Source organism: Cygnus olor, chromosome 6 (assembly GCF_009769625.2).
Source record: "Cygnus olor isolate bCygOlo1 chromosome 6, bCygOlo1.pri.v2, whole genome shotgun sequence".
NCBI classification, from domain to species: Eukaryota; Metazoa; Chordata; class Aves; order Anseriformes; family Anatidae; genus Cygnus; species Cygnus olor.
Window position 1 is genome coordinate 33,566,372 of NC_049174.1, and position 13,434 is coordinate 33,579,805.

The 13,434-nt window shown below is 43.0% G+C and overlaps 1 protein-coding gene across 4 annotated transcripts; it reads left to right on the forward strand.

Moving 5' to 3' along the window:
- Positions 1 to 44: 44 nt before the first annotated feature.
- On the forward strand, positions 45 to 13,229 carry UBXN4 (UBX domain protein 4). Of its 4 annotated transcripts, none has more exons than XM_040561813.1 (13): positions 45 to 198; positions 4,113 to 4,215; positions 5,104 to 5,132; positions 5,778 to 5,896; positions 6,398 to 6,566; positions 6,992 to 7,094; positions 8,429 to 8,483; positions 8,631 to 8,795; positions 9,901 to 10,028; positions 10,822 to 10,924; positions 11,271 to 11,402; positions 11,741 to 11,949; positions 12,609 to 13,229. In XM_040561813.1, the coding sequence occupies exons 1-13, from the start codon at positions 117 to 119 to the stop codon at positions 12,745 to 12,747; spliced, it is 1,536 nt and encodes a 511-aa protein (XP_040417747.1). In that variant the 5' UTR covers positions 45 to 116; the 3' UTR covers positions 12,748 to 13,229. The 4 variants fall into 4 exon arrangements, with proteins under 4 accessions (XP_040417747.1, XP_040417749.1, XP_040417746.1 ...); XM_040561815.1 differs by having other exon boundaries at positions 64 to 198; positions 11,879 to 11,949; XM_040561812.1 differs by having other exon boundaries at positions 68 to 198; positions 6,989 to 7,094.
- The last annotated feature ends 205 nt before the right edge of the window (positions 13,230 to 13,434 follow it).

Sequence of the window (13,434 nt, forward strand, 5' to 3'; positions counted from 1 at the left end):
GGCTTTCGGCGCACGCACGCGGGGGGCTCTTGGGGGCTGTTGGGAGGGGGCGGTGCCGCGGCGCATGCGCCCCGGCGGCGGCGGCGGCGGGCCGGGTGCGGGGCCGGGCGGGCGCCATGTTGTGGTTCGGCGGCTCCATCCCGGCCGCTATCGCCGCGGCCAAGCAGCGCAGCGCCGTGTTCGTCGTCGTCGTGTCAGGTACCGGGGGCGGCGGCGGGGAGCCGGGGGACGGGGGGGCTCTTCCCGGCCCGGCGCTGCCCCGGCGGCCGGCCCGGCGCGTTGTGCTGTGTCAGGGCCGGGCGGTGCGTCCCCGCTGCCCTGCCTCGGCTCCGTGAGGGGACGGCGGCGCCTCACAGAGCCCTCACGCACGGCGGCTCCCCGGGTGCCCGGAGAGCGGCGTTTGGTGCGGGTAGGGAGCGCCCCGCTGGAAACCGGGTCTGGAAAGGCAGGTGGTAGGCGAGAAGGAGCTCCCGGACAGGTGTGGGGCGACGCCGGCATCTCCACCCTGCAGCACCGCCTGCTGGGACCCGCTGCCCCTCGGCGTTACGGCTTCCTGTTGGGTTTCTCGAATATTTCAGATCCGTGGAGGTTTTTAGTGGTAACTCAGAACCCAGGACTGCTTTGGACTCGATACGTGTGCACTGGGGGTTGAGAAGTGAACGTCGTGACTTGTTTACGATGTTTTTGTGAAACTAAAACTCTGCGCAGAGCTGTCCTTTTCCCTCAGATGTGGCTGTCGGGTGGGTGGATGTGGAAATAGAGGATACGCATAGTGGTGAGGAGCTTATGATTGCAGGGATGTAGCTTAGCTTTGATATTGTAAATAACGTAAGAATGTATGTGTTTGTTTTTATAAGCCCTGCAGAGAGGGGAGTGCTGCTTAGGGAGGCCGTACCCCCACGATGACAGGTCGGAGTCCTGCTGATGTCCCCTAGGAGCAGTAGGATGGGGCAAGCAGCCGGTGCCGCAGCCATGGTAGGGGAGTGGGCAGCCCGAGAACCTGCTTTGACACCCCATGTGGGCACGGGGTGCTCGAAGGATGCCGGGTGCCAGCACTTCGTGCTGGCAGTGATTGGGGTCGTTGCTCAGGTGGATCCATGCTGAAAACCCCACGCTTGGTGGTGGCGGTGGCCTTGGGTCTTCGCGCTGCACGGTTGGCCAAGGGCATAGAGGAAAAGCGTTCAGGGCAGCTTTCTGTGCAGGAATGCTACTTCCAGACATGCTCTGTTCTGCTGTTTTGTGCACTTTGCCCAATAATATCTATGCGGACAAAACATTAATAAAGGGGAACAGTTAGTAAGAGAAATGGTAACTGTAAATCAGTTGTGATTTTAGGGTGGCCACTGTGATGGGCAATTATTAGATTCAGTCTTGATGGAAATTACTGAAGTCTGTTAGGTTCACTTTATTTGCTTTGGTTCCTGCTACCATCTGTCTGTGCCTCTCATCCTGCTCCCTGCACTTCTCTAAACAAAATGAAGAACTGGATTGTTCGTTCTGATTTTAGAATATTTTCTAGCCAAGCAAGGAATTATGTAGCTGTTTATCTTAACGATGAGGAGGTACTGTGTGAGACTGCAGTTGCACATTGTTCAGCCAGTTTTTTCCTTTAACATTTTTGTTCGCAGCTGTAATCCTAACACTTCTAGTTTAGTTTTTAAACCTTTATGGCATAGTTCTGATGATGCGGTTGTGTGAGCGTATTAAAGATCCCATCTCTGGTACCTTCCGTCTGGTACCTTGGAAGAGGTTCTGTAGACGATTTTCTTGCCTTCAGGGTTAGAAGACTCCTTTAATGGTTTGAGTTACTTCATCTGAAGTTGTGGTTTTTTCGCTTTTTTTTTTTTTTATTAAACTTCCTCAGATGCCTCCTCTGTTCTGACTGAGGTGTTTGAGATTATTCTTTCCAAAAGTTTGGCATGTTCTGATAACAAAAATACCAGGCCACTCACAACCAGTGCGTTTTCAGAAGTGGAAAAGGAAGGGGAATGTGTAGAGAAGACTTGAAGCTAGAATGTTTGTTTTTAGAAACATTTGTAGAAATGGTTTTGCTTATAACTTTATTTTTAGTTGATTTTTTTTAACAGAACACTTATTTTTAATCCCAAGTTATTTGTTAGTGTTTTCTATCCAAGCTGTATCAAAGCACTTTTCAAGTTGGCTGTGTGGGATGACGCGAGGAGGAGGAGGTGAGCAGCTCAACGTTCCAGCCCGCTGTCAGTCCCAGAGCGGGCAGTCCTTACCCCTACGGGGTAGTTATGAAACGGTGAACGTTTTGCGTGAAGTCAGCTGGACTCATCGTCTTCTGTAAGGGAAACATTTTTCCCTGATGACTGCGTGCTAAACAAGCTGTAACTTAGGACGTTGTGAATTATGTCAAGTCCTGTTGAGCTTGACCTCTAGACTTCTGATGTTTTTTGTGCTTCGTTTTCAGGATGTAGTTACTGCTACAAAACTGTGACAAATGAACCTTAGCCCCCAAATGGGACAGGGTTATTAAATCAAAAAGCCGTACGAGTGGTGATTCTGGGGGTAGTCACAACATTAAACGGTGCTCCGTGACATACAGTTCTGTAAAACGTGAGTGACCAGCATTTTCGTTCCTGGGGCACATCTCTGAGGTTGTTCTGTGAGTGATCCCCAACCTGCTTTTGTCTTTCAACATTCTTTCACCAACTGCAGCAGTTGTTGGGATGGACAAGTTAGCGTTAGGCAAGCACTGAGATATTTTTAGTAGCCTAATCGGATGAGCACATGTGCTCCGAAGAAGTGTGTGCAGTGCAGGGGCTGCCGGTCCCTGAGCATTTGGGAATGGGGAGGAGGCTGCGTCGCTCTCGGCACAGCAGCTGCATCCATCAGCCGCAGCGGGAAGTGCTGCAGCTACAGGAGAACGAAAGGCTCCTATATAAAGCATCCAAATTAGTAACTTGGGGTGTACAGACTAAGAGCAATAGAGACGAGTACTTTCTTAGCGTCCACAGTCCTTCCAGTGAAAAGCCACGTTTCCAAAATCAGTGTATTTTAGATGCCTTTCTTGCTGAGCAGCGTTGTGGCCAGCCAGCCGTAGCCTTGAGGGAGCAGGGCTTCACAAGGGAGCTGCACAGAAAGCTCTGATCTTTAACGAGTGAAAAGCACTGCATGAAATAGCAACTGGGATGAAACAAACAAATGGTTTGTTGTTGTCGTTGAATAACGGACTTGTGTGCTAGAAGCCAACGTGTGACTCAGTTCTTCATCAAGAGCACAGGCAATCCCAAGCTGCTAGGAAGTACTAGAAATGAAAGATAAACAAAAGCTTGTAGGTCAGTTTGCTTGTTGAAAAATAACAAACGTTCATCTGAATGTGTTTATTAACCCAAGTCCTCACTAAACCGGTGCTTTGGAAGGTAAAAGGACAATCGGCATTGTTTCACCTGGTTAAAATACCGTCCCGAGTGTGCGTCCCCAGAACACTTTCTGTTTTCCTGGCTTAAGTAGCTCCCCTTCTACTGCTGATCTTCTTCCGGTGGGCTCCTGACTCCTTTTAAACAAAATAAATGTATTTTTTAACATTATTAAACTCTGAAGCTGAATTTTGTTTTGAATCTTGTTTGCTGAATTATGTTTTCCAAGGGGTGAGAAGTGTAGTTCTGCCTCTGTTAGCAGCTGCTGCAGCAACACATTTAAATTTGTAAGGAAGGGCGAGCAGAGGATGGTAGGTCAAGGCTAACGTTGGGGAGGCGCAGTGGTTCGCTGACTGTGCTACGAGCTCTCCTCACGTATTACGAGCAGACACCAAAGCAGAATGTTAAAGCATGAACATGTTCCCTGTAACATGAAAGCGAGGCCCATCACAAGTTGGGCAGTGAGATGATGCAATTGAGCTGATCTCCAGACTCGCTATCAGTTCCAGTCCCTTTATCCCTCCTCCGTCCGTGTTGTACAGTCCCTTCTGCTCATCTGATGCATCAGCTGGAGCGAATTGCCTTCAGATTATAGTGAAAAAAATCAACCCATTTGAAAATGATTTTGATAGACTTTTGCAAAGCTGATTTCAAGCAGCTGAAGCAAAGCTTAAATCGGACAGGAGCTGTTTGTGGCATGGTTGGCTTCACACGTGCTGCGTTTTGCAGGTGAGGATGAACAATCCACCGAGATGGCTGCGAGGTGGGAAGATGAGAAGGTGACCGAGGCTGCCTCAGATGGTTTTGTTGCTATTAAAATCAACACCAAAAGGTTTGATCCTATTCTCATTCTGTTTCTTACATGATCTTCCTTTGATGATGATGAAAGTGGAAGGCTTTTGAAGTCCTGTCCCTGATTTGAAAGTAGTCTAAATAGCATGTTCCAGAGCCTAAGTGAGTTCAGTGCTCCTGAAGCTACTGGAGTCAGAGAAAACTCCAAATTTCCAGGTTTCCTGTTACAGTGTGCAGAATATTCATTGTGTATTTCCTGCTGAATTTCAGTATTAGAATACTAGAGTATTAGAATATAGTAAAGAATGTTTGAGGACGTCCTTTGTCAACAGGAAAAGATAGCAAAAAAAAAGGCCAAGTAAAAAAAAAAAAAAGGAATCAAAATGCAAGTACTCGCAAGGCAATTCTTGGTTTGCCCAGCTACGTTATGAATTTGAAAATTCTTAGGAATTCGGTAAGAACGGTCTGTAAGGCCCCGAAGAAAATGCTTCTCTCTTGCGACACGCAATGCAGAACCAGTAAGGTTCCTGGATAAGTTACTCAGTTTTGTTTGTATGAGCACCCCAGTTCTTGTGCAGAAAGCACGTTGACGTTTCCAAAAGTTGCGTTATTTTGGAATGCTCTGTAGGCATTTTAGAAGAATTTATTTCTTATTTACGCACAGTAGACTGGATTTTTTTTCCTGAATTGCTTCTTAGCATGGCTTCCATAAATAATAATCTGTAGTCAACTGTGACAACCAGGGATTGTCACCATGTCAACACTTATGCAAAATGTTAATGAGAAGATGTGAGTTTTTTAGTGTTCTCTCAAGTATTTAAATAGTTTTGTGTGGTGGTAGGACAGTTATTTTTATGTTGAAAGACTTAATCTAAAGTTGTTGCAAAGCGATTGCTGCTTCTAAACATGCATCTTTTCTTTCAAACAGCGAAGCATGCCTGCAGTTTTCTCAAATTTGTATCCTTTGAAAATGATTTAGATACTGCATTGTGATCATAGATAATTGCAATCCACAAGTTAATACTGTTCTTAAGACAAATAATTACAGGCAATGTTATTAAAAGTACTTTTTACTGCACAAAAATGTGTAATGAGATGTGTAGTTCAGAATTGCAGAGGAGGAGGAACAAGTGGGTTGGGTTCTGTCAGATACACAGGTATTTGGTTAGGTGAATGTCTGCCTGTTACATAGGTTGTTGTTTATAGCTCAGAAATGTGCGTGATGCCGAGAAAGAGAGTGCTGTACCTTGTGTGCATCATCGTGGTGTTGTAAAGATTTCAGCGTTATCTACATAAGAAGTCATCTCACTTTAAAACAAAATCTTTCAGCTCCAAGGTGTAGTTGGTTGGATATGCGTGTGTTGGAGTAATTTATTTTGGCTCAAAACAATTTCAAGGAAAAGAAGAAATACCAATCAGTTGTACGCAGTGTTTTCCAGCATATTTGATAGCCTTGTTTCTTTCTCCTCTGGCACTTACTACTAGTAGCAGGTGGAAATAGAGTATTGGGCTAGAGGATGCCGTACAAAGGACTTCTGCTTTTGCCTTAAATGTTACTCTATAAATTTTTGTTGTTTGTTGCCCTTAACTGTAGCTGTGCAGATCCTGTAGTGTGTGTTCCATCCAGTTTTTTTATAGGAGACAATGGAATCCCTCTGGAAGTAATTGCTGGCAGCGTTTCTGTAGAAGAACTTGTTACCAGAATCCATAAAGTCAAACAGGTAATGCTGGCTGGCAGGCTGGATCTTTCACATGGATATGCATGCGTGTTCAAGACAGGCCCTTAGCGTGCACCTTGGGGAAGTCTGAATTACTGGGTTTATATCCCTCCAACAAACCCAGCAAATTTTAAATTCAATGCAGAAGTTGAACAGGTTTGAAAGCACTGTGCAGAAATGCTGCGCTATTTTTTGTTGTTTCACAGATTATTTTTTTATATTAATTTGTGTAACACCTACAGAAATGAAGTATATCAAGAACCCTAAACTGGAACATGCGATGTACTATAAGCATAGGTAGTTTTTAACACTTTGATTTCAATTGTGAGACTACAGTTAGGAAAAAATGTGATATTTTGTGTCACACTGAACAATATAGGATAATTCTAGTTTTATATTTTAAATAGGAGTGATTCTCCAAAAATAATTTAGTAGCCTTGGCTTTTGAACCTGAGGAAAACATCTGAAGTTTCATAGTCTGGCTTTTTCACCCCAATTTCCTAGATGCATGCAGAAAAAGGGCAACCTCTGGAAAATCCAAGTCAGTCATCTGCTTCATGTTCCTCATCTCAATCTGATGGTGCTCCAGAAAACGTGCAATCCACAGCAGCGGGGTTCTGTGACTCTGCGGAGTCCGTTACGTCAGAGACAATACAGCCTTCTGCTGGTAATGGTTAGTATTTTTACCAGAAAGATACCTGATTTGCTTGAAATTGCTTTCCTTGTCTTACATTGTTATATGTTACATAAAAGACAAAGTGGACTTGCTGAGGAAAAACTTGAGTATAGCAGATCCTTCTTGCAGAACTTGTCGTTCTGCTCCTGTTGTAACGCGTGAGAAATACCCGGTTTATAGCACAACACAAACTGTGTGTGCTGTCTTGTGATAGGATTCGGTAAAAGAGGTTTCTCTGGGTTAGTAACCTGAACCAAGAGGAGGGGGACGGGGCCCAAAGAGTTTAAACAGCAGAATTTCCTGTCTTCTTGAGATGTGCTAGCTGCTGCCAATTACGGCTAATGATGAGTGTTTAATAATGCTTTTGTGATAAGAAGCATACCTTTTCTCTTGTGCGTTACCTTCCTGTAAATCACTTGAAGATGGAGCAAATTCAGGTCAAGCAAGCCAGGAAGCTGCTCAGTCTTCAGATGCACAAGCGAGTGGTGCTCAGCCTGCGAATGACCTTGCACTCAAAGTAGAAAGGTAACTCTTCTTTTGTAGAGTTCCAGTGTACTGTATTTGTTTCTCAGGAGGCACTTCTTTTTTTTTTTTTTTTTTTGGATCAGACAGGCTTAATTACAGGATTTTGGTGCTGATTCTCTTGTCATCCAGCAGGCATTTATGTAGCCTTATCTTTGTTTGGATGTTTGAGATAATACTAGGGTTGATACAAAAACCAACTTTTAAATTAATTTCTCATGTACCCTGAAAGAAAAGGGTGATCTGGAAAATTAATATTGTCATTACTTTGATACAGCTTTGCAATTATTTTGGTAGAACTTGAATTCAGACTGTTTTGAAGGAGTTAAAACAGTGAACGGAAAGTATCTGTAAGACAGATACTGTTTATAATATCCTACCTAAAACCAGTAACACACACATAGTAAATACATTTTAGTAGTATAAATCATCGTATTTTTAAAACTTCATATTTAATTTCAGTCTTATTCCAAAGAAGTTGGACAGTAAGGGTAATTTTACTTGCAACTGCTAAGAAATGCACTGGCAAGACTGATAAGAAAGTCAGTATTTTAATATAGATACTAACATTCCTCTTTTAAATGTGCATTAGTCTTAAATTGTACCGTATTTGCATATACCTAAAGCATTTCTTTCGGGGGGAAGAAAAGAGAAGGCTCTGTGGTAGTTACCATTTTCTTTTAAAAAAGCAAAAGAACAGCCATTGTACAAACAAAAAGAAGTTTCTCCTGTTATCAGACTGCTCATGTTATTTGGTCATGTCTGTTCCCAGACTTGAAATATGTTGCACCTCAGTATGCTTTTTGAAATCAGTCCTCATTCTAGGGCACCTTTCTGGGGAAATGAGACACACACATGTGCGTCTGTATTACAGCTGTGTGCTATGTGTTACCTGTTTTCCAGTTTAGGAAGTGATGTGCAGAAGAAACCCGACAGGTTAAATGGTTATAGAACAGATTGAGACTTGAGTGGTGTTTCTTTTACCACAGATCATAAATAGTATTGCTTATTGTATGTATTAAAAGGTGACTCAACCATAAGAATATACAAAATTATTCATTTTCTGAGCAGAAAAGGATAGAAGGAACGTGTTAGAACTACCATTTAAAAACTGGAAGTTAGGGGGTGGATCCCCACCTCATGGTTTTATGGTCTGTACAGCCACACGTGGATGGATCATTATTACTCTTACACTAGGGGTTAGCAATGTGTTACTGTTCCTGCTCATTTTCATGAGCTTCCTTCTTCTGTGATTGCAAATGTGTCATCAAAAAAAAAAAACCAACTAATAGTAGATACTGTGATTTTAAGACTTTTCACTTTGTTTGTAAATTTAGGATAACAAAAAAGCTTGAAGAAAGGCGAGAAGAGAAAAGGAAAGAAGAAGAACAGGTAACATAAAAATGTAAAAGTGCTTGCAGTATTTATTTAGATACCCGTATTTGAATAAATGCTTAATTCCTGTTAAAACAAATACGTTTCAGTCTTGTCCGAGGCAATTTTGTGGTCCTGTTTTTATTGTCTCTGTTCTTTATGCAGAAAGAAATTAAGAAAGAAATCGAACGGAGAAAAACTGGTAAAGAAATGTTAGAGTACAAAAGACGGCAAGAAGAAGAATTGACAAAACGGATGTTAGAGGAAAGGAACAGAGAAAAGGCAGAAGAGAAGGCAGCTAGAGAGCGTATAAGACAACAGATTGCGATGGTAAATTTTGTGTTTTGAAAGATATCTTGCTGTTTCTCTCTCTTGCAAGGGCCAACAGCGTACTAAAAAAGTAAACTTTCTTGTTAGGAGAAACATTGAAAGATCTTCATTTTTTCTGTTTGGAATCCCGCGGCCTTGTGTGGTAACAATCTGCGCATTTGTGGTTTTATAGTAGCACTTGTTGTATATAAAATGAAGCTGCTGCTTTCATATTCGTGGTATGTCCTGGTTTCAGTTAGGATAGAGTTAATATTCTCTTAGTAGCTGGCAGGGTGCTATGTTTTGGATTAGGATGAGAAGAGCGCTGATAACGTGCTGATGTTTTAATTGTTGCAGAGCAGTGCTTACACCAAGCCAAGGACTTTTCAGCTTCTCGTTCTGTCTTGCCGGTGGGCAGGCTGGGGGTGAAGCAGGAGCTGGGAGGGGACAGACCCAGGACAGCTGACCCAGACTGGCCAAAGGGGTATTCCATACCATCTGGGGTCATGCTAAACAACATATAGGGGTGGTCTTTCAGAATGAACATACCAACTCATTATCTCTCAGAATGAACATACCAACTTGTCTTCTACATTGTTGGAGCCAGGTGGTGGATTATCATTAAATATTAAAAATATATATACAATTTAACTGAGATCTGAAACAGAAACACAGGGAGTACTTAATTGTGGAGTATGCCAAGGAATGCTGGCTTCAAAATGGCGGGGGTTATTTTTTTTTTTAAGTTTGTATCTATACACAAACACCTATATATACAAGCAGTTCACAACAATTGAAATTCCCCCTCATTTCTAAGTTTTGGCGTAGAAAACTTAGAACTGCAGCAATGCAACTTATCGTAAGATTTTTTTTTCCCTTTCTCTTCCCTGGAACATTAAGCTTCCATGGGAGGACCATCTGTTAACTACATGGATGAAGTGACTCATTGCAGGTGTGTGTCATCTCAACAGGGGATCGTGCAACTTGAAGTGAGCACAGCTCTGCAGCCTGACAGTCTTTCCTACTCGTGTCGGTGCAGTTGGGTTTTCAGTACAGGCTGTGCTTTAGTGAGTGTTAAGCTACAGTTTATGGTAAAAATGAAGTTTTGTGTTTGGTCTTTCCAAAGGATCGTGCTGAGAGAGCGGCTCGCTTTGCAAAATCGAAGGAAGAAGCAGAAGCTGCAAAAGCTGCAGCTCTTCAGGCTAAACAGGCTGAGCTAGAGGCCAGAAAAGAAGCATCTCAAAAGGAACGAAGGTGAGTTGTCGGAGAGAAAGCAGAAGTGTGTATTTTGGGGAGGAGGTTAAAAAAAAGTTTACATAAGCTTCAGAAAATTAAATAGTATATCCTAATCTGTTAATTGATGCTATGTTGGAGGGTTTAGTGACATAAAAAGTAGCTTTCTCTTGTAATGCGTACTCATAGCTATCTCCGTGAATGTTACATTCTCTGGTAACTTGCATTGTTTAAACATTTCTGATGGTGGTGCTCACCTCCTCTTCTTGTGTTTGGTAGAGAAGAGCTTTTTCTGTCTGAGCCTTGATTCGAATGCCATGCACAACAGGCTGGGTAGGGAGTTGGATAAGGTGGCTGTGTCAGAACTGTGCCTGAGCGCATGGTGCAGGCCCAGCAGTGCAGCTGGGCGCCTAGTTGGCTTGGAGCTGTGCTGGTGCGGGACCTCAAACAGAAACGCTGGGCCTTAGCTAGCAGAGAGTAGTTATTTGCCAAGCCAGTCTAAATGTCAGTGCCCTCATAGTGTAACTTCTCCAAAAAAATAAAGAAAATAAATTTAAAAAAAAAGTAGTAACACAGGCTACACAAAATCTTGTGTGGTTTGTATTTCTTTCATGTGTTCACTAAGTTCTGCATGATCAATATAAGCATCCTGTTTGAATAGTGGTGGGGCTTGGACTCTGATAAAAATGCAGAGGAGATGCGTTGTGATAGATAAGCAGGATCCAGTGTGGATCCAAATTTGTAAACCATCTATGCTGCCCGAAGTAGGATGACTGTACTGATGTGCTGACTGACTGTGGTGCATGTCCCGCAGCCTAGTAGCCAGGATTCAGTTCCGCCTGCCAGATGGATCTTCCTTTACTAACCAGTTCCCCTCCGAAGCACGGCTGGAAGAGGCAAGGCAGTTTGCTGCGCAGGTAAGTCAGTGTCTCATTTCCTCAGCAGCGTGCTGATTACAGTGTGGTGGAGCAGCAACTAGTCAGTGATTGCGGTGGGATTGCCGCCAGCTGCTTGTCTCTTTGTTTATTTGAAGGGGGTTTGGTTAGCACCCTTTTCCCCTGCCACCAGCTACCTTTGTATAACTGCAGCATGTAACTGGTGAGATGTAAGATAGGAGAAATTCTCCATTTCTTCACATGGAGATCGTTGTCATTTTGATAAAGAACTCTTGGTCAGTAAAGCAAGGGGTGCTCAACTGGCAACTGTGCGATTGTTGGAAAGTGAGCAGTTAGAAATAAAGTGTTTTTCGTTATGTTTTCACAGACGGTTGGTAATGCTTATGGCAATTTTTCGCTGGCGACAATGTTTCCCAGAAGGGAATTTACCAAAGAAGATTATGGAAAGAAATTACTGGAGCTAGAGCTGGTTCCCAGCGCTTCAGTGGTGCTGCTGCCGGTAGGTGTTGGGGTTTGGTTTGTTTGTTCCTCACTTACTTGTAAGCAGCAATACTGTTGCTGTCTAGCTGCTTTTAGTCAGCCGTTAAAATATTTGGCTTGAATTTTGGTCATTCCTTTGTCTAAGATTGCATAATCAGTGTAATTTTGGTCAGGACTGATTTGGAAAAGGACTTTTTTCTGAGACGGATAGGTGGTGGCATTGGGATTTGTTTAATATGTAACCAAAGGGGTTCTTTCCTCACGTCTACTGAACTGCCTCTAAGTTCGGTATGAACTACTCTGTCTAAACGAGTAGAGCCTTAATACCTGACACGTTTGCTCCGTGTTCACATCCAGGCGGGAAGACCGGCTACTTCGGTTGTTCAGGCTTCAGGTGGTGATCTGTGGAAGTTTTTGGGCACAATACTTTATCCCCTCTTAGCAGTCTGGAGATTTATTAGCAACTTCCTATTTACAAGTCCACCTCCCCCACAGTCTGCTGCGAGAACCGCTCATCAGCAAGACCATTCAAATCCTTCGAAGCCCAGCAACAATGAGCAAAGCAGGTAATCAAAACTGTTTTGGGGGGCCATTTCTCAAAATACTTGTTAGAAATATTTTTGTCTTATGTTGGAGAACTGCATGTCTGCCCCTCTCTAACTGCTGCTCTGTTCTGGCATTTTCTGACCACCATCCTTCGTATGGCTAGAGGATAAACTGGTGGCTGCTAAACTGCACTGCAGCAGTTTAAAATCAAGAGGATATCTTGATTTTTGTGTGTGTGATTAAGCAAACGCCTTACTGTTTGCTTTGATTTCCAACTACAGAGTAGAAAAAAGCATTGTCTTGCAGTCATTTATGACTAGGGAGTTCAGCTGTAGCTACAGTTCTGGGCATCACTTGAGCCGATACTGTTTGGAGGTGACATGCTGATTTTCAAAACTTTGTGTTGTTACGGTGTGGTTGTACACAAAACACAAGTAGAGCAGCTCACCTGTTGCACGTGAAGCAGCCGTGTATCACCTCATCCTTTCCAGGGAAAATGAGATTCTGTCACTTTGACTGCTAAATGCCAAATTTTCAGCTGGGGATCGCTTCCCTGTGAACCAAAGGGCTGAAGAAGCCTGTTCTTGGGGAGAGAGAAGGAGGAGGCCTTGCTTGCCCAAGAGAAGCCAATGCAGTAACTAGGGGAAAGTGTCAAACTTCACTGTCATTTGTACCCTAGGCAAACAGTCAGGAAACGAGTCATAGAGAAGCGGGGGGAAGACTTCAAAAAAGAAGGCAAAATCTATAGACTGAGGACTCAAGATGATGGAGAAGATGAAAACAACACTTGGAATGGAAATTCTACACAACAAATGTAGTTTTGAGTAACTGCAGTAACCCCTGTCTGGCTTTTTTTTTCTCTCCTTAATTGATCTAAGTCAACTAAAGCTTCTGGACCAGTGGGGCTTATTTCACACCAAGTGAGTTACTTAATTCTTATTCCTGCAGGGGAGGATGGAATAAAGTTGCCTAAGTCAGAGAAATCAAGGGGGTGGAGCTGAAGCTTAGAAGGCAAGTTAAGACTGAAAATTTACATCAGCTTTCATAATCAATACCCTACTGCCCTTAGGAAGGCACTTTTTAATCTTTAAATATTCTGCTACATAAATTTAAGGGTCAGATATATTAATATAAAGGTCACGGGAGGGGAATGACTGGTTAAAATGAGGGTTTCAGAAGCACTATAAGTAGCAAATCAGGTAACTAATTTATGTTTAACTTCTTTCTTGCTTCTGCAACTGCAGGCAAAACCTTGTAGTTTTTAATTCCCCAAGCACTCAATAAAATATTTTCCAGAAAACATAACTGTCATTTCTTGTAATGTTCCTCTGAAGTACTTGTGTCACAACCAAGTAAGCAGCTAGGCTTAGACACTAAAACTTAAAATACAGTGAGCAATCTTTTTCATAGAATCATAAAGGTTGGAAAGACCTTCAAGCTTTTTGTTACAGTTTAAAGGATCTTACTCGGGAGTTGTTCCTGTTGAAATCTGGTCAAACGTGTAT

Excerpts from the sequence above, each read along its gene's own strand:
- UBXN4 (XM_040561812.1), top strand. The coding sequence starts at position 117 with ATGTTGTGGTTCGGCGGCTCCATCCCGGCCGCTATCGCCGCGGCCAAG. Across the intron at positions 199-4,112 it reads GTTCGTCGTCGTCGTGTCAG|GTGAGGATGAACAATCCACC; the intron begins GTACCGGGGGCG and ends TGCGTTTTGCAG. Across the intron at positions 10,925-11,270 it reads CAAGGCAGTTTGCTGCGCAG|ACGGTTGGTAATGCTTATGG; the intron begins GTAAGTCAGTGT and ends ATGTTTTCACAG.